The sequence below is a fragment of the Drosophila mauritiana genome, chromosome 2R (assembly GCF_004382145.1).
Source record: "Drosophila mauritiana strain mau12 chromosome 2R, ASM438214v1, whole genome shotgun sequence".
Classification (NCBI taxonomy): Eukaryota; Metazoa; Arthropoda; class Insecta; order Diptera; family Drosophilidae; genus Drosophila; species Drosophila mauritiana.
Window position 1 is genome coordinate 17377902 of NC_046668.1, and position 19677 is coordinate 17397578.

General features: G+C 42.9%; 1 protein-coding gene across 1 annotated transcript; it reads right to left on the bottom strand.

The window, feature by feature from the left end:
• Positions 1-18643: 18643 nt before the first annotated feature.
• Positions 18644-19334, bottom strand: LOC117136854 (glutathione peroxidase homolog BsaA). The gene is made up of 2 exons (XM_033297953.1): positions 19117-19334; positions 18644-19063 (listed from the first exon to the last, which is right to left on the bottom strand). Exons 1-2 carry the CDS (start codon positions 19326-19328, stop codon positions 18694-18696), a joined length of 582 nt encoding a protein of 193 aa, XP_033153844.1. The 5' UTR covers positions 19329-19334; the 3' UTR covers positions 18644-18693.
• Positions 19335-19677: the final 343 nt, after the last annotated feature.

A 19677-nucleotide genomic window follows, 5' to 3' on the forward strand; every position in this document is an offset into this window, starting at 1 on the left:
TTTATACAAATGCCACAAATTGACTGGCAGTCGGGCAAAACAACTTCACAAACAACATGAAAGTTTTCTGGAATTCGGTTATCGCTCACTGAAAAATGCATAATTGGGTCTAAATTCCCAATGGCTTATGGCAGCTGCGTACATTCAAAAAAGTGTGAGTGTAAAATGTATGTGAATTTTATTAATTTAATTAAGCAGTACAAATTGAAATAGACAATACACTTTTTATAATTTTGGCATATGAAAATATTATTTTATTATGATGTATAAGTTTTGGTTAGTTTATTTTCATATTATTTAGAATTCTGTGACATAACTATTTCAATTGGAAATTTTAGTAGCACGTTCTAGCATTAAATGATATTATTATTGTATATCTAATATTTTATTGTTCCTAAACCCATTACTTTGTGATTTTCTTTTACTTTTTTGTGCCATTTGTTCGTTTGAGTGTAGCAAAGGGACCCCAGTTGCCATAAAACCCAGCCATATAAGTTTCGCTTTCAACGCTCCTGTCCGTAGTGAAATCAAAAATTAAAACTGCAAAATTTCACCGAGAGCAAGAAAAGTTCATTTGCGCTCTTTGTGCTTACTTAATCCATAAACTGGTGCGTATGTGTGTGTGTGTGTGTGTGTACGTGACATGGGGGGAGGGTGCAGTGATATATGGTTGGAAAGGGGGTATTTCCCCTTTGGGGCACTTGAAGCCAACGTGACAACATAAAACGCAGCAGCTTCGCCTTTTTATGCGCCAGCTAGAACAACAACAAAACTTGTTGTGAAATATTAGAGAGTACGATATGAAAATGCAAACCGCAGTAACCAACAAGAGTCCTATATAGATGTTTCTGTTTATGTTCGTGCGGTGCAGCTGTGTGCGTGTGTGTGCGTGTGCATGTGCATGTGCGTGTGTAGTGGAAAGTTGAGTTGAGTTCAGTTCAGTTCAGTTTAGTTAACTGCAGCTGCAGCATCATCGTACGTACTTGATTGCTCTGCTGCTGCTGCTAGCTGGTTGCAGTTTTTGGCCCAAACCAATGAACCACATAATGTGGCTTACCCACACACCCGCACACACACACATATGAAGCACTCACACGCACACGGACTTCAAGTAAGCGTGTAAATTATTTGAATTATTTATGAGCGGCAGCAGCAGCCGAAATATGCAAAAAGCTTAAAGCCGTCGGTCCTCTGATATGGCATCTGTAAACTATGCACTTACTCAGCACCAAAATCAAAATCGCTTCAAGCGATGAAATGCACTGAGGAAAATTGGTATTAGTTCGTGATTTGATGATACAGATATAAGATAAGATAAGGTATCAGAAAAATATCATACTTGTCATAAAGCATTCATTTTTTTTTAAATTAGGTCTATCGTTTTTGCATAACTTTCAGTGCATAAAAAGGGATTAGAAAGTAATTGTAGGATGATCCTAGTCACATTTCTAGCAATATGATTATTATATTTTAGTTGTATTTATGTATTGTTACGAATACTGAATCGCTAGAGTCAAAAATAAAAAGGCACAAAAATTCGGAGCAGAGATTGGAGGCGCGTGGAGTGGATTTTCTATCCCAAGGGGCTGCTTAAACGGCCGACGAGCTTCGAGGGGCGATTTGATAAATGTGACGCAATTGAAGTTTGTCGGCCAAAGTTGTTCGGTCAGCTAACTGTAAATGTTAATTCCCAGCTGAGAAATTTATTAATAGTCCCCGACCCAGGCGAGAGCTAAAACAAAACAAAAGTAATCTGACAAATAGAGGGGCAAGCAAAACGGCACCGATTTCGGCCATGGCTAAGTGAGTGGCCAAAAAATTGAAGTTGGTAATGCAAGAAAAGTTTCAACTTGAGCTGCAAGGGTGTTTCTAAATGAATTTTGTCAGTCGAGAAATGATTACACAACTCCCCAGGGGGGCTGAGCGAAATTTTCTCGATTTCGAAGGGGAGCGACATACTGTTTAACTTACACTCATATCACGCATACGACCCGAGCGACTTATGGCCGCAGTAAGTAGAAGTATATACCACTTAGTGGGTGGGATGAGTGGTTTGGGTGGCTGGGTGACTTTCCTTTTCTGGTGGTTACGTATCGCAATATGGCTGCCAATTGCACGCACTTTTGTCGTTCAATTTCATTCGGAAAACTCTTGTTTTTCCCCAACGTGGGAGGGTTATTTTTTCTTCGGTTTTTTCGGCTTTTGCTAAGTAGCTCAGCGGTTTGGCTCGGCGGGTGGCATGCTTAACGCCCCACCATTACGGTCCAATTACCCCACTTTCAGCCACGTGTGTGTGTGCGTGCGACTATGTAATAATTTGGTCTATTTGTTGGCTGCCATTCGGTTTATTGAATTTGGCATTTGCATGTTAGACGAGTCGTGTCGCGCATGTGAGGCTCCTGAAATGCCAACCCACCTCCGCAGCATCAGTGGCTTTTCTCTTGGTTTTTGTGCTGAAAGCTATTCAATTATCTGGCAGTAAGTATTGCAAATGAAGTTGTTTATTGTGCCTGATGTAATGCCAATTGAATTTTTAGCTAAGACTGAAGGAATGGCAGGTGTTCCGATGGCAAAGGCAATTAAAATGCGTTTCACGGGGCGTATGATGGATGCTTTTTCGCAGGTACGACCTTGACAATTGTCGTTTGATGCGGTCTATCTGCGTTTCAACTTGATTTATGCGACTTATGGGTGGGAGGGGCAGAACAAAAGCAACCGCCAAACAAAACGGGGAGCCGAGCAAAGTGCAAAAGCGAATTAATTATGCACATTAACTTTTGCCGCCTAATGCGCGCTGCCAACCCAACAAACTGAGGTGAGAGCGACTGATTCGAATTCAGGGACGAAATAAGGATGCGAATCCCAACTAACCCAAGTCCAGGCCTCGTTGAGTGCGCGAATGACTTTGTAAGTTGAAGAAAAGAGGGAAAAACTCGGCTAAGTGGAAAGCCGAAGAAAGCCGGGGAAAAAAGGCCAAACAATGGGAGAGGTAAATATTAATTACTCCACTGGCCGCAGTAAAATGAAATGACTCCTCCAGTGGGCCATCTATCAATGTGGCTATCAATCAGGAGAAACCTTTAAAAAAAAAAAATAACCATAATACAGCATCCTCCGATTAAACCCGCCTTTAGCTCATGTTGATTCTGTATAAACCTTGTTTATTTTCCATTTGCACCCTTTTGAGCCTGCTGTTGCACATTGTTAACGTTGTTTTGTTTCCCCCTTATTTTTTTATTTATCTCTCGGTGGATTGTGGGCCGTTTTGTTTGTTTAGGCTGCGGTCTTGCGGCCACTTTGCTGACTGACCGATTGCCTTGGGCCTGGTTTTATGGCCAGGTGTCAATTAGCCGCTCCAATTTGTGATTAATTTGGCCAGATGTTGTCTCCTACGCCTGCAAAAATCGGATTTTTGCGGTTTTCATATGTGAATTGTCCGTAAATTACTCAGAGGTGGGCCACACAGACACAGAAGGCCTTCCTTAATTTCCGCTGGACCTGCACATTTCTGGCCAAAATGCCCCGAATTGTATGCCACGGGTCCGGCTCCTCTCGCCCGCAATTCCCACGGCCCCACAAAAAGTTGAATTATGCGCAGAAAAACGCCTGTCGGTTTCCACCTCTTTCCACTCGGCGGTTACCATTTTTCCAGAGCACTTTAAGGTCGTTCAGTTAAATGCAGTGAAATTATTCTTTCACTGCGGTCGTCCATTGAAATGTTAATTAATGCCCTGGCAGGAACGCAACGGCAGCAACATCAACAATAGCATAAGGAGAAACCTTGGCCAGGAATCGAGTTCTATAATGGCCATGTCGCTGGTCACCTTTAGCCAGCGCGGCATTGCGCCGTCGAACTCTGTGGCTCTTTGGGATGATGATGCAGGTCCCGGTCGGATGCACTTTACGCACCAGTTGCATAAGTCCTTCATTTTCAGCGAAGCGGCGTAGCAACAGTTTCCGCCACTCCCGCTCAAATCCAATCCTCCAGCTCTATCTACATCTTCATCAGCTGGAATAACGTTGAACAGGGTTAAAACATTGTCTGCCTTCTGCTGCTCAAGGGGCTGGGCCGAACAATTTTCTGCCTTTTAATGCCCTTTAAGCGGGTATTGTAGTTTTGTATATATGTATGCCTATTAAAACAAAGCTGAGCCTAAAAAGAAAGCATTAAATTACAAATTTACTAACCTATAGATACAAATAATATTACGATCAGGATCAGCATCTCAGGTTAAGTGTATAAAGTTATTATCTTTGCATTCTTTGGTTATTTTCACTCTTGGTTTTCCAGCTAATTTTCCTCTACTTGCTCAGTGTTTTCATTCGCTGCTTATTATAATTTTGCAGAAAGATTATTAATGACTATAGCAAACAGCTACCATAGAATTAATGAAAAAATGGAAAGATGTTTCTTGGATCATAAAGTTGTCTGACTCTGTATACATTCGTTGTTTTGTGAAATATATAATTACTGCAAGGGTATATAAGCTTCGGCTTGGTCAAAACTGGCATCCTTTCTTGTTCCTTTTTTTGGCATCGCTGGACTTTAACAAGCGGCTCGTTAACGGCAACCGCGCAATTACACTCGAAACGCTTTAAATTTTAAGTGCTGCCGAGTATGTTCTCTGCGTTTGGGTTTTGGCCGCGTGTCGCACCTGCAAGCTGGCAGTTCCAGTTCCAGTGGCAGTAGCTGTGGCAGTGGCAGTGGCATTGGCATTGGCTGCTACCTGTTGGCGACGTCCTGCCAGGCAGTTTTCCACGCTGCCAGCCAGTTTTCAGCGAGCCACTCACTCGACGCGCTCGGCCATTGTGGGGCTAATTGCGCACAGAGTGCGGTGCTTGGCGCTTCGAGCTCACTCGAGTTTTTCCCGCTCTTACCCTTGCCACCACCACCAGGCACTTTTCCCACGTGAGAGTGTGTGCGTGAACGGTGGAAAGCGAGCCCGTGCCCGCGGCTCTAAATTAATCAAAAAACTGTTCTGCCATATTACTTTGGCAGCCGACATTTTGACTGGGCCAACACTCCAGCGAAAGCCGTCCGAAAAATCCTACAATTAATGTGTTAAAAATTTCCCAGAACGCATACTTGAAAAAAACAGACCTTTAAGGTAAAAAATTTGACTGAAAATAATATTACATAAAGCTTAATTTATTTCTAAGGTTAAGGGTAAATGTTTATGATTATATACAGATTAATTTGATGATCCCAAAAATGTAATTGATAAGAAAATCGCCGTTTTTTTTTCTGTGTGCTGGTATCCTTAGCTTGTTTCCGGTGTTTCCGTTTCGATTTTTGCCCATTTAATATCGAGAATAGTCCTCATGGACGTTGAATGCTCGGAACCGGCATTTCCTGCTGCCCTTAATAATTTTTCTCGGCTATGTTTTCTTTGCTCCACTTCCGCTTGCCTTGGCTTTCGCATATTTTTCTTCGACTGGTCTGCGTTATTTTAATTCTTCGAACTCGGACGCTTATTTGTCTTTATTATGGTTTTTTTTTCTTTATATATATTTTACTGGTATTTTTTTAGCCTGCGGCAAAAGAGCATTATTGCAAGTGGTGTCCAGTAGCACTCGCCGAATGGAAGAAGCCCAGTTCAAGGGCTTTGATGGACGTTTGCCCATTTATTGCTCATATTTCATATTTGCCACATTTTCGCTTTTGCAAATGAAAATGAAATTTTTAATAAAAACGATTCGCGTTGTTTTCATTGCTGTGAAAGCTGCTGCAGTAGCAGCAGCAGCAGCAGTAGCAGGAAACTGAAGCAGAAGCTGAAACAGCTTCTGCTGTTGATGTGTAATATTTAACGAGGGGATATATTCTTGGCATTTTCATTTTGCCCGAAAGTCCCTTCAGCACCAGCAGCAGCATCAGAAGCAGCAGTAGTGCACAAAAAATTGCCAGTTGATTGAACCAGGGAGTCAGGACCAAAATCCAGCCACAGGGGGGAGAAGAAGAGGAAGGGAAGGGATGGGCAGGAAGCTGAGGGGATTTCACAGGATAGATGAAGTGCCAGCTAAGCAGGTGTCTGGCCATCAACTAACGCACATCCTGTCCCTGGCCGAATGCAACAATTAAATTTCAGCAAGGACACCCACTGACTAACGCCACCACAGGATCGTCCATTGTGATAAATGGGCGGGAGGAGCGGTCGGAGCAGGACATCGCTTTGTTGCAGCTGCAATTTAGGTGAGTGAAGCAGATTTACCGCTGCAGCTCCGGCCAGCTATTGTCCACTCCCACTTCCAGGCACACCACACACACCCATACACATACACCGAAACCCACCTGAGCTCCATTGATTCGCAATGGAGCATCATAGGAAAGCTGCAGCGGAAGTGCCACCAGGGCTGCGATAACTAAGCTATGCGAACTGGCTCACGAAGGGAACCACGTGAAGCCTTGACTTATGTAACAGTTCCAGCTGAAAAGTCACATTCAGATTGCAGAGAAAATATGTTAAATTTTTCAAATCTAAAGTGATTTAAATATCAATTTTTATTTTTTATTCCAAGATGAAATATTTTTTTCGTTTAAAATTAAAATTTATATCAGACTTTCAAATAATTGTTTCGTTTTGGAGCCCCAGCTTAAAAGCTTTATTCCCAAGCCTACTAAGTTCATCATTGTTGGTCACGTTTGCTGTGATACGTCAAGACTTTTTGACCAAGTGTGTTTTGCCTGTTTTGATGAAGAAATTTGAAGCCAAGAACTGAATTCCTGGTAATGTTTGCCTTCCATGAGCGAAGTGTATTAGCTTCCCCCAGTCAACGTCAATGACGTGACACTTGGCTGAAGGAAAGGGGATAAAACCTTCATCTGGAATATTCAGCTGGCCTGGCACACATTATATGGCACATTTACTCATCAAGATGCAACAACTTTCCTAATTGAATGTCATATGACTGACATTATGCCTGATGTGCGATGTGCCCTGGGCTGTCTTCTCTCGTTCTGCTCGATGTCTTGGCTGATTTTGCTAGAATGTTTCAGCTGCAGCGACTTACTCACGTGTGAAATTAATTTGTAATGACTATGTGTCCCATGCAGCGTCATTAGCATTTGCGTGGGAGCCTCCTGCATTCCATTTGGTGATGCAGATTGACCCCAGCAGCCAAGTGGCAAGTGGGCTCAAGGAGGTCAGGATGCAATACCATCCTTGCCAGCAGATGGGATGGGCCGGGTGAAAATTGTGCCCTCGTGGAAAGTTACGAAACCCGGACCAGTTGCCCTTCATCCACGTCAGCGGGCGCATTAAACCTTTCGCCGAAACTTTGTCGGAACTTAATTTCCTAAATTGTTCGCCAATTCTTCTTCGAAATGCAATTACTTTGTGATTTCAAAAGTGGCAGAAAGTTTTCATTCATTTCTTACTGTTACGTTTCGATTCGTTCCGTTTCGCTGGGACGAGTGCGATTCCGATTCGAAATGCATTGAAACTGGGGCCAACTTAAATTGGAATTGCATTAGAAGGAGGCGCAGCACATGCACCTCATTTCCGGCTAAGTGCGGAACCCCCTCGAAACCACTGATCTCACCACGTTCCCCGCACCAAGGAGGTTAGGAGCCACGCAGAAACCGCCACAAAACTTTCCGCTTTTCAAAATGCCAGAATCTTGCACAGCGAGAAATATCTATTTAAGATTTTAATATTCAAACTTTGTTTATTTTCTCTAAATTAAAATGAATTGATTTGTACTCTTCGAATAATGGTTATATAGAAATTTAAAGCGTTGACTTGTGTTCATATTTTTTTACTGTGCATTTATTCCCTTGCCGCCCGGCAGGCAACAGGTGAAATTGGCACAATCTGCACACCGCACGACGTGAGAGGCGTTGGGTGAAGGCTTTTGGGCTGGCCAAGCCGAAGAGTTGCTGTCAAGGACGTGGCCAGGACGACCAGAGAACCGGGAAGCTGGGGTGCCGAGAAGTCGAGAAGCCGGACAGACAACTGCAACACGAGACGGGCGACGCAAATTGCTTCAAACACCTTGGCAGGCGGCTGGAAAAATTGGAACTGAGCAGACAACTTAAAGCAAAAAAAAGGCAGGACAAGTAACAGAAGATGTTGAAAGAATGGGAAAGGGTGAGTCGCTTGGAGTTGGGAAGCTACGCAGGACATGGCTTGTCTACTTAAAAGTTTTCAAAGCGCTGCTTATGGCACGTGCTGGCTGAAGAGCAGCGAAGGTGGGTAGGTGCGGTAACATGGCTTGAGTTGGGTTGGGGCAAAAAAATAGGAGGACGGTGGGGGGCAGGTGGACTGCGGGCTGTGGGCTTTGGGCTTTGGGCATGAGCACGCCAGGCAGGCAAAGCGTATTAAAATACAAAGCAGCATCATTAAATGTTAAAAGATGCCTTTGGCAGAATGTGGGAGGAGCGGCAATCGCAACTACAAGTGCCCAGGACCAGCAACAACCACTTAAAACAACAACAACAATCGGTGGAGAGGGTTGCAAAACAAAAAACAGCAAGTAAAAAAAAAAAATTGAGAACAGAACGCGCAAGGACAATGCAGCAGGGAAATTGCGCAAGCATCAAGTGCATTACTCAGGTGATTTCGCAAAGAGTCGAGCTCAGAAAAAATGTTACAAAAAGGAATACAGAAAAAAAAGACAATGAAAATGCAAATAATTCCCCCGACGAAGTCAAAGCCAAATAGCGATCTGTTAATAATTATAATTGAAAATGTACAGAACAAATGTGGCGCAAATGAAATGCCTTTCAGCCATTCCGTTCAAGGCATTCCGTTGCGTATACGCAACGTATGCTGGTGCTACCGTTGCGAGGCATCCTTCTGGTGATTGCGATTATTCGGATAATGCCAGCGAGCTGTGGCATATCCACCACAAAGCAGCGGCAATCAGCAGGGGATTTCCTTGCCCAAATGCATTTTGGCCAACAGCCAGCAGTCTAAGAGCCGTAAGTGAGCCATTGTCTTTGCCATGTCGTTTGTTTTGGGGGCTGATGGTTGCACTTTCATTCCATTTGGCCGCCTCGTTCCCCACTTTTAAAATACTTAACTGCAAAGCAAAACTTCGATTACGAATGCATCTCAAGGACTTGCAATTAACTCGGTCATAGTTTTTATTGTTTTTTGCCATCATTTGAACAATAGTTGGTGATGGATTTCAACTGCTAGTATTGAGCGGTCCACGAGAAAACTAATTGGGTAACGAGTTCAGATCCCCTAATGATTTCTCTTTATAGAATCAAACGGCAGCCTAAGGTCGACCACATCCTAAAGCGATTTTGGCCAGGTTAAGTTGCTTTTGTTCCCGCAAACTAGCTCTAAGTCCAGCGCGACGCCTGTGATTTTACAGGTAGCAGTTTTGGCCTTGAGCAGGACAATGAAATCCGCGCAGTGGCAAGAGGATTTTCGTCGAGAGCTGACGGAGTAATAAAAAGTGCAAGTAAGTGGGCGTTAAGGTGGGAGCGAGAGGTAGCTGAGTGTAAACGAGAGGGAGAAGACGATAAACGAAAGGTGTTTGCCTTGGAAATGAAATTAAATTTACCTCACTCAGATATTAATAATTTTGTGTACATTTTACATTCATCGCTCGGCTATATTAAATGGCACTGAAAATGGAGCTCGGCCTTATCGTAAATTGCAAAATCAAATTTATGCCCGTCTATAGCTGTTATAATTATGTAGACTGTGAAACAATTTTATGGCAAATTGAGTTTTATTGGCCAGCAATGTACCGCCTGCTGGCTTGGCATCAGCCACCTTTGCCAAAATCCATAAATATAATATATATATCTATATATGTATATATGTAAACCGGTTTCTGTTCGGGATTCGGGGCATAAGGCTCAGCTGGCAGCTTTGAGTAGTTGTTGTCCTTATCAACGGCGTCAACAAAAAAGTTTTGGCAAGAACATCTCACAAGTGCCGGGACACACGTAGATACAAGTCCCCAAATGTGCCGCTGCTCTGTGTGTTTTGGATAACCTTTTGCTGCCGCTGGATTATGATGAGTTTTGCTCTCGGCCCGGAATCCGGAAAAAAAGAAACGTAGGGGCCCAAGTCCCGGACTAAGGCTGAACTCGTAAATACCTTCATTATCGTTAAATCATGCTGAGTGGGAAAGATGGGGCACGAAGTGGGTGTTGTGCTGGAGGAGCAGGAATCCCTCAGCTCATGTCAGGCGTTGTCCTGGCCGTTGCCTTTTATTTGCCCTTTATTCCAGTTTCTTCTGTGCGGCGTGGCTTTGTGACTGGCTCATGTGGAGTTTTAAATAGATTTAAATGCGCATTTAAATGAAATAAATGAGCAACATTTCGACGCACTCAGCTTGAGATTTGCACAGGGCCAAAGTTGGTGAACTCAACTGTGACCCACTGGTCATACGATGAGGAAAGATGGGGCCAAATGGTTAAAGTTCAGGGAAATTCGTATCCTATGCTTCATAAACTACCTAACACTTCGGTTATGAACTGGTTTATATCCACAATAATATAGATTACCCTAATCCACTTTAAAAAGTGAATTCTAATGCACATTTCCATAGCACCTCCACATCCTCATTCTAAGGAATAAACTTATGAGTATGAGTTCAGAACTTTAAATACCTTAAATCACCAAAGTATCGACACGCCCACTGACTTCACATTTTTCCAACCGGCACCCTTATTTATAATGACTGCAAGGAACGAAGCGAAAAACTTGATGCCATAAAAATGCAATTATATGGAAATTTATGATAAATTTCTTGGCTGTTAATTACAAAATATTCATAAATTATCCACTCAATTCTCCCACGAAATTCCCTAAAAGTATTTTATTTATTATTACTGCTGATGCATTGCCGCAGAAGAATGAGTATTTCAGCAACGTCGGAGTTTCGGTGGTGGAAACAAATTCTAATTAAAAACTCAAAGTTGGAAAACTTTTTAGCCCAGGAATCTTTGCAACCGGCACCTGTTTAAGCCCGGCGTCAAAGCCGAAAAACTTAAGAGCTCAGAGTTGGCTCAATGTAAATATAATTGCCACTAAAGTCCAAACTAGTAAACTTTCTAATGCACAAAGTGTCGAAAAGTTCATTCATCACATAAACATGAATGCACAATGTGTGAGCGAGTGTGTGTTGTCGAATTAGTTATGCATTCGTTTGCTTTTTATGAACTTTCCGTAGGTTTCCGCCCTTCTGTGTTGGATGTCAAATGAGTTGAGAAAGGAAATCAAACCCTTTGAGTAAGTGCTTCGAGACAAGAGTCATGATCTCTGTTTGCAACTAATTTAAATACAACCAATTTAACTAAAGCTGGGACACCAAACCAAATATTTCTAAGGATTTTGATTTTGAGCAACTCAATTTTCTTAAATACATATCTGTAATATTTTTTATAGTAATTATGAAATATAGCATAACCTTGTTAACAGAGTAAATTGATTAAATTAATTTTAGAATAGAAGGAGCCTCTTTTTTTGTTTAAAATACATATTTAAAGGTCATTCTGCCTCTTAATTTTCATCGGAAACTGCGGTGTCTACCATAAATTATGTGATATTTTAAGCTGATTAATAACAGCGTTGAAAAGTTGTTTGGGCTCCCTAGTAAATCACCGTCAAAAAAAAAAGTTGCCAGCCGAAAGAAGTTGCCTCCTGCAATTAGGGGAATGTATGTTAATGAGGGGCGGTGGAAATGCGGCTGAATTCGAGTAACAACTCGGCTAATTACAGTGAAAACTAACCACGAGAGGCATTCCCCTTATGTGAGAAAAATTTAATTAAAAAATGCTCCTTTCACATGTTGAATCCACTCAGAAAGTTTCTGAAAAGTTTGTCAATTTGCACTCGCCTTCTTGAGTCAACGGTACGTTTTTGTTTTTAACTGCATTTAATTAGGATTGAAAAAATGACCATAATTTCACTTAACATGACTGAGCAAAATTAATTTCTTGCATAAATTGCGAGGCCCAAAAGGGCTGCTCCAATTTGGTTGTGGAAAACGAGAGATTAAAGTCTGAACTGGCCGAGAGTCAGTCTGGCTTTTCACCCCAAGTACCCATGCCGAAATAGCATCGATCGATTTCCGTTTAATATCCCCAGCATGATATGCTACCATTTTCCCTGAGCTCACAAGTAAATACGCCAAATCATTGCGGCAATTTCGATGCGATGCGATTCGATTCGATTCGGTTCCGTTTGGCACGTATTTAGAGCCTGGCCAATGGCCGAGCATAAAAATTATATTAAATTGGCATTAAAATCATGGCCTGGTCATGGCCGGCAGCAACAACAGCAGCCACTTCAAATGGCCATTAAAATAATAACCAGACGGTCTGGGGTCCGATTTGGTTTGGTCTGCCTTGGCAAAAGATCAAAGGGCTACTGACCACAATGTGTACTTAAGCATGGGCAGCACGTGCTGCAATGAACTCGTCAAACTCCAGTCGACACACTTATGCAAATGGTCCGGACTGTCCTCCCCAGTGCCAGGAAGTTTCAGCCTGAAATTGCGATTCAATGATAGAGTTTAGAGTTCAGTTCCAGCGGGCATTAATGGCTGACAGGATTCATTTACCGTCAACTACCGCGCAGCTTAGGAGTACACTGCGAAAAAGCAGGAACTGAAAGTTGGGCTTTTTAATATTATTGAGATTATATAAAACTATTTTGATCACTTTAGAGCATTAACAGCAAGCGTTTTAATGGCCGTTTAGTTAAAATTGTCGACATTGATTACGAGAATGCCGCAGCTGGAGTTCAATTAAACCGAATTAAAGTTCCGGCCGCTTGAAAGGTTTTGCCACTTCACGTAGCCATAAATTATGCGGCCGAGTATCTGACAGCCAAGGACTGAAGTTGAAGTCAAAGTCCGAGCGAACTAAACGCGATTATCTTAATTTATGCAGGGTCCTGCGATTTTGGCGCTGGTTAGGTTTACTTATGCGTATCCGATGCTTTGTGCAGGACTGAAAATAAATATAAATTGCAAAAACTGTCAAAGCCAAACACTTTGGCGTAGTCCAAGACCGAGCTGGCCGAAAAGGGAATGCATTGGGCAGCAGGTCCTGGCCAACTTCACATGTGTATAATCGTATGTGTGTTAGTGTTCGGGTGCGGTACAATAAAGACATTTTTATCGCTGCCGCATTTGACATTTGAAGTATGCGCTGCAAAATTTATTGTTGCTCCGTTGTTTCAATAAACAAAACTTGTTCTTGCTGAAACGACTGGTATAACAAAAGGCGAATAAAAACAGGCAATGGCACGGCTATAGCAGCACCCGATTGGAATTTCAATTTAAGCTTTTATCTTTGGGGCAGGCCAGGCGATGTTCCTTTGCTCCTTTGACATGCAAAGACAACCCGGAGCACACGTTGAAAAGGTGGGTGAGTGCCATACGAACCTGTTTGGCAAATAGTTGTGCACGAGGAGGCTGTCAATGATTGTTTAAGATTGCTGCCGTAATTGTATCGGTTGTTTGTTGCCGGGCTATGACTGCCGGCAATCAGCTTATACATATTGCATGGCCATCCTGCAATAAAACCATTCGCACTCTCACAAAACCAGCCAAAGCTGGAATCGGAGCAGGGATGCGTGCCCTTCGGATGATGGCCTCACTGCTTATCCCCAGCACGTGCTCAGTGCACTCCTGGAACAATCGCACAACGGGTGTAAAAGCACTGGAAGAAAATATTGCCAATATTAAATTTGAACACCCCATTACTTGTAGTTTAAAGAGTAATATTTATATTTTTAATAATTTTACATATTTTGTGAAATTTTTACTATAAATTATTTTATTTACTTGGATTTTGTGATATTTTTTAACGTGTAGCTGCCACCTGCTGTTGGCCAAATCAACTCGCACATACACCCGCTCCTGTTCGCAGGAGCCTGCAACGTGACGTCAATGCGAATGCGCTTCAAAGTTGCTGCCGATGGTGCGTATACGCAATGCCGAAAAGCATCCGCTCGTTTGCCCATCGGACGATGGTTCTTTTACATAACAATGGCGTTCGCCGGGCGCTAAGTGTGACAATAAATTGTCCTGTCAACTTGTATTTATCTATATCGTGACCATTTCCGGTGCCAGCGGGCAAAAGTTTTGTTAGGCGCCCCAACAACAAGTGGCAAAAGGAGGCTCGCTTTATTACCTTGATTCACTGGTGGCCCTCGGGTTCATTGTCTTTCTGCTCTCTCTGCGCCTCCCTCTCTCCCTCCTTTTTCCGGACGAATTCCATTTTGCATGTGTGCGTGAATCCTTTTCGGGGATTCTGCCCTCGGTGCGAGTTCATATTAAATTCGTATGCCTCGCGTGCGCCGCGCAAACAAATACCATCAAAAAAAAGAGGCAGCCCGGCACAATGCAGCACCGTCTCTGGGGCATAATTTGCGTTTAATGAATTGTGCAAAAAGATTTTTATTCACTTAGCCACACACCCAGACACACACACACACACACACGTGCGACTGTAAGCCGCTTAGCGCCATTTTTGGTCTAGCAAATTGAAAAGCTGCATTACGACTGATGGCTCTTCTTCTTGTATGCTCAGTCGGGATTACTTTCCGATCAATTATTTAGTCATTAGTGCTACAATAACCTAATATATGTAAACAAGTGAATATTTAGTGGTGTGCGTGGCGCAATTTGCTTGATCGATGAATGTGGCCAAGAAAGAACTGACTAATTAAGATTAATTAATGAGGCGGAGTTTTCAATAAAAGTTTTTGGGGATTACGGTCAAAGCTGAGTATTAAAGCAACTTTAAGAGGGATCCTTTTGCACCAAAATCTGTCAGTTCATCATTTTGAGTGCAGGAACAACGAAAACGGCAAGAACAATGCTTAACACCACATCAAGTTAAGATGATAGCCTTCATGACAACAACACACGCGCCAAACTTTTCAAGATATACGAGTGTGTGTACACACAAAGAGCCGGGGCCGAAAAACGAGAAAAACTGGCGGCTGTAATTTACACGCTTTTCCCGGTCGGTAGCCCCCCACCCCCGGCCACTGTCCTCGATCAACGTCAGGCAAACGCTTTTCCTGATAGCGGACATTCTCCCCGAGCACTGCACACTATGGTATGGTACAAACGTACGCCTTTATCTCGACGTCGAGATGCGTAAATGTGCGTGTGTCCCGCATTTAATGCGGTCTGCCTTGGCGATAAACTTTTGCAGCTGCTATATAGAAGGCAGCCGCAATCCACAAGGCCCTTCGTCGAGCGCCCGCTTTTATTTGGCATTTTTTGGATTGCCGCCTTCCGTTTGGCTCAATCATTTTACGTCTCATAAAACATAAATAGCAATCGATTCGTGAATGGAGTCCTCCCCAATCGACAGTCGGCGGCAGTCTCAAGTCCTCCAGGATCCGTCCAACTCCATCTGACACTGTCATTGTTTCGTCGGCGACAATTTGAATTACCCGTAGCGGGAGATAAGGCCAAAATCGGAGGCCTGCCACTCGATGCCGGCATACTCTTTCCAGTTCGTTGGCAATTTAAACATTTATGAGACCACCAAATGCGATGAATTGCTCTCTGTTTACATTGCAAAGTAAACAAATGTTTCTGTACTCGTCAGCGTTTCTTTTAAATGTTTGCGAATTTTCGAATTTGTTTAAATTATACATTTAACGAACGCAGTCCCGGTGCTTTGTGTGAGTAAAATGTTGCAGAATTTTCGTGTGTTTTTATATATATTTGTTCATTGTTTGGAATTATATGTTTTTTATTTATATTTATAAATCCTAAGGTTTTATTATAAACGGATAAAATTCTAGAAATAATTATTTCTATTATATAATTTGAACTTTGTGGTACTAGTTTGCAAATATACAAATAAATATCCAATAGCAACACCTGGGCCATGTATCCTCGCCGAGGATAAAGGACATTCAAGGTCTATATGCTCATCGATTGCTGTCGTTATTGTTGTTTTTTTTTTTTTTTTTTTGCTGGTTGCTCTCCAGGGTAACATTTGGCGGTTACTTTGCCGCGGGCGGCCAAAGTCTATAATGCAGCATTATTTTATGTCGAGCCAAGCAATTTATTGAATTTTCCTCCTTCGTATGTTGAGCTTTTTTGTCTTTCGTTAGACTTCAGCTCCAGTTTTTTGTTTTATTTTTTTTTGTGGGCCAAATGTGTTGAAGTATTTTATGGGTCTTTTGGGCAAATATCAATAAATTTTTAATATGATAAAGTGAGTCAAATGATGATTGAAATCGAGCTACGAATTCGCATTGCTTATCCAGATCAGGTTTTTGCCGGAGCGAACTCTGTTCATTTTGCAGTACTTTCACTGCACAAATTGAATTCAGTGCTCGGTTGGCTCTTTGCTATCCTTGTGGCCTTTGTGTCATTCTATCCTCGCCCTGAGAGTCCTTTTTTTCGCCCGCTCTCTGCCATCTGCCATTTGCGATTTGCCATTTGCATGGCTAGCAAAAGCGATAAGAAAATTGCAATTCCCACTGCACGGACACATGTGACAAAAGGGCTTGGGAAATGGTGGAGTGGGAAAAGGGGGCGTGTTAAGCTGCTTAGTAGTGACTGTGACAAAAAAAAAAAAAAAAGAAATCGCCAAATTCAATTGACGCTACTTGAATCAAATCAAAGGCGAATCAATGCCATCTGCCAGCGAATTTCGGAGATTTTAGTATGCAAATTTAAACGCAATATTTAGCCAGCATTAGGCAATGAATTAGCCGGAGAATTAGATGTCGGTGGAATTTTTCAGTGGGAAATTATGGGGTGAGTAGGGTTGTCATACATGTTTAATTGGCTAAAATTCAGCTTTATCTTTAACGCGGCCTCACTCACTCATACGCGCGCACACATTTAATTACTACACCGTTGGCAATAATTTATAATACTAATTAAAATTTCGAACACGCATACAGGCAGACACAAACACATTCGCATAAATAATCACTGGAGAATGGAGAATGCGCCGCCGGCATTGAAAATTTTCATTTGCATGCAGACAACAATCTCGCACACAACCCAAAACACCCTCCAATACGCATGAAATTGCGCCTGTGTTTTTGTGTGTGTGCCGGTGTGTGCAACCTTTATCAATCAAATGTTAATTAAGTTTCAACTCAGGCAACCGAACAAATGCCAAACCAACTAACAAGCCAACTTTTTCGCCGAGGCTTTTCCACAGGAGCCACCGACGACGACGACAACGATTCTGTTGAAAAATTAAATTGGTTTGCTTTCGCAGGCTTAGTGAAGGAGGAGGCCACCATGGCGTATGCGAAACAACTTTCCCCACCTTTCCATTCCACGCCCAACAAGCTATCACGCATACGACCTGGCAGCCGGCATATAAAATGCAAACGTAATGCGTTCATCAAACAAAATTACCCAACTGATGCTCCATCTCCAAAGAATGAAAAAACCGGAAAAAAAACTAAATATGGAATAAAGGGAAAATATATGTATGTCTGCGTAACCGGAAATGTAAGTGCTCCTCTCACTCCGTTCATGATATTGTCTGACTTGTTTGTAATGGTTTTTTGGTTAACATGCGCCAGATTGATGAGTGGCCAAATTGTACACAGCCACAAATTGTGGCAATTTCGGTTACTGTCAACGCTGCAACACACAACCACACACACACACCCATAGTCTGGGGGCTTTCTTGCACTAACACAGGCAAGCTGAAAGGACGAGATCCATACACACGTACAGTCGGAAAGGCGTAAGCATGTGGCAAGTGTGCAGGCACGTTTTTATATTGCAGCAGCCAGTAGAGCGCTTGTTTGCATGCCAACGAGGAGTGGCTACCGCAAGAGAAGCCGAATCCGAATCTAAATCAGAATCAGGAACAGCAAACAGGAGCGAAAGGCAGGTTGCAACAGAGACATCCACATCCACTCCAGCCCAAGTCAGGCTCTGTTGCGGTTGCAACATCTCGTTGGGGCATTCCAGAAAGTTGTCCTGCCCGGAGGGATTCCGCATAGAGCTTGGACCAGCTGAATTCCATGCGAGAGTTCCAGCATTAGCACATTTTTGAGCATTTCAAGACAAACACAAACATTTTTGGCGGTTTTTTAATATTTGTGTAGAAACGAAGTCATAATTTAATTTGTTCCATAGCCGCTCTAAAAAGTTATTAGTTAAAACTCCAAAAGTCCTCTTAGTATAACAATGTGTGTTCTCTAGATAAACAGCGAGATAGTTTTTAGGTTGTTTAAAAATTATAAAACATTTCAATCTAATCAAGGGAAATAAAAATTCTAGGTTTGACGGAACGGCGAAACTTAAATAATGCATGGACATTGTTTTGTTAACACAATTTTGGTACCCAATGTAGTGTTTGGCTCTTTCAAACTTTTCAAGCAACTATTGTGCCCGAGGTCGAATGGCATTCAATGCCCCCGCACCGCCACTCTATTGTGTCACACGGGGCGGATGCTTGACGTGACGTGCGCCAAGCTGCAACGGTAACTGCAATTTGATAAAGCAGAGTGACAAGTGCAGCAGAGCAAAAGGTCAGCATTCCAGCAAACACAATCCCCTTCGCCACTCTCCTTTCCACGCTGGCCATTTGCAACTGACAGAAGTCAGCGGGAAGGTGACAGGCGAAACCAGGTAAGACCGTCAGAAAGAAATCGCTTGGCATGTGATGCCAACATCAGAAACAGTAATCCCCAATGATAAGGCGTCACAGTTGTCGCAGTTATGGAAGCCAGTGGGCAGAAACGCGCATGTTGCGTTATTTATTCGGACTCATCTGCCGAGCAGCAGCTCTATGTCATCGGTCAGGGCAACTGGTTCCAGTTCGGCGCCATATCTCTTGTGTATGTTTCCCTTTCGATCCACCAGAAACTTGACGAAATTCCACTCGATATCATGCTGGTGGCGCGTTAGGAGCTTGTACAGCGGATCTGCCTGGGCTCCTTTAACATCTATCTTGGCAAAGAGGTGTCCTATGTTGGCTCCCTCCCTGCGCAGGTGATCCAACATCTCCTGGCCATCGGACTCGGGCATTTGACCCCCAAATTGGTTACAGGGAAAGTTTAAAATTCTCAGGCCCTGGTCCTCATATTCCTCTAGTAAATACCGCAAACCGTTGTACTGAGATAAGGTAAGTCCGCATCTGAAGTAGAAGGTAGGCCAAGATTTTAAGAACTTTTTGTGGATCATTCTTACCTGGAGGCAATGTTGACGATGAGCATCACATGGCCGGCGAATGTATCGAGTTGCACTGGATTCCCAAAGGTATCTCGAACGGTGAGAGCGTGTATCGTTAGACGCCATCGCATATCCTGCAAATCCTGCTGCAATCTGCTGCGTGTTTGTAGTACTACCACCAAGGCCACTGCAGCCAAAAGGCCTGGGAAAAGAGTTTCTTTATCGAACATCGTCTAGCGTGCTAACTGCATTTGGGATCACAAAGTGAAGCTGGGGAAACGCTTTAAGTGAAAATCGATTCGAGAGGCTAATTGTGCGTGAAGCGACTGTTAAAAATCGCATTTAAATGTGCGGCCCTTTCGTTTCGGTGCTGGCACACACACACACGCACACACATACATATGCCCCAAAAAAGTGGCAGCTAAAATTGAATTTGGCCAAAAAGAGCTAAAGTTGCATATGCTGACCCACGAAGCGAGTTGCACGTTAACTTAATTTTAAACTTTTTTTGGCCTCTGCCTGCCACACGAAATGAGAGCACAAAACACACATACACGCACACAGTTGCACACTGAAAAC

Coding starts and splice junctions, on each gene's coding strand:
- LOC117136854 (XM_033297953.1), bottom strand. CDS start 19,328: ATGTTCGATAAAGAAACTCTTTTCCCAGGCCTTTTGGCTGCAGTGGCC. Junction 19,064..19,116: donor ATCGTCAACATTGCCTCCAG/GTAAGAATGATC, acceptor CTTCTACTTCAG/ATGCGGACTTACCTTATCTC.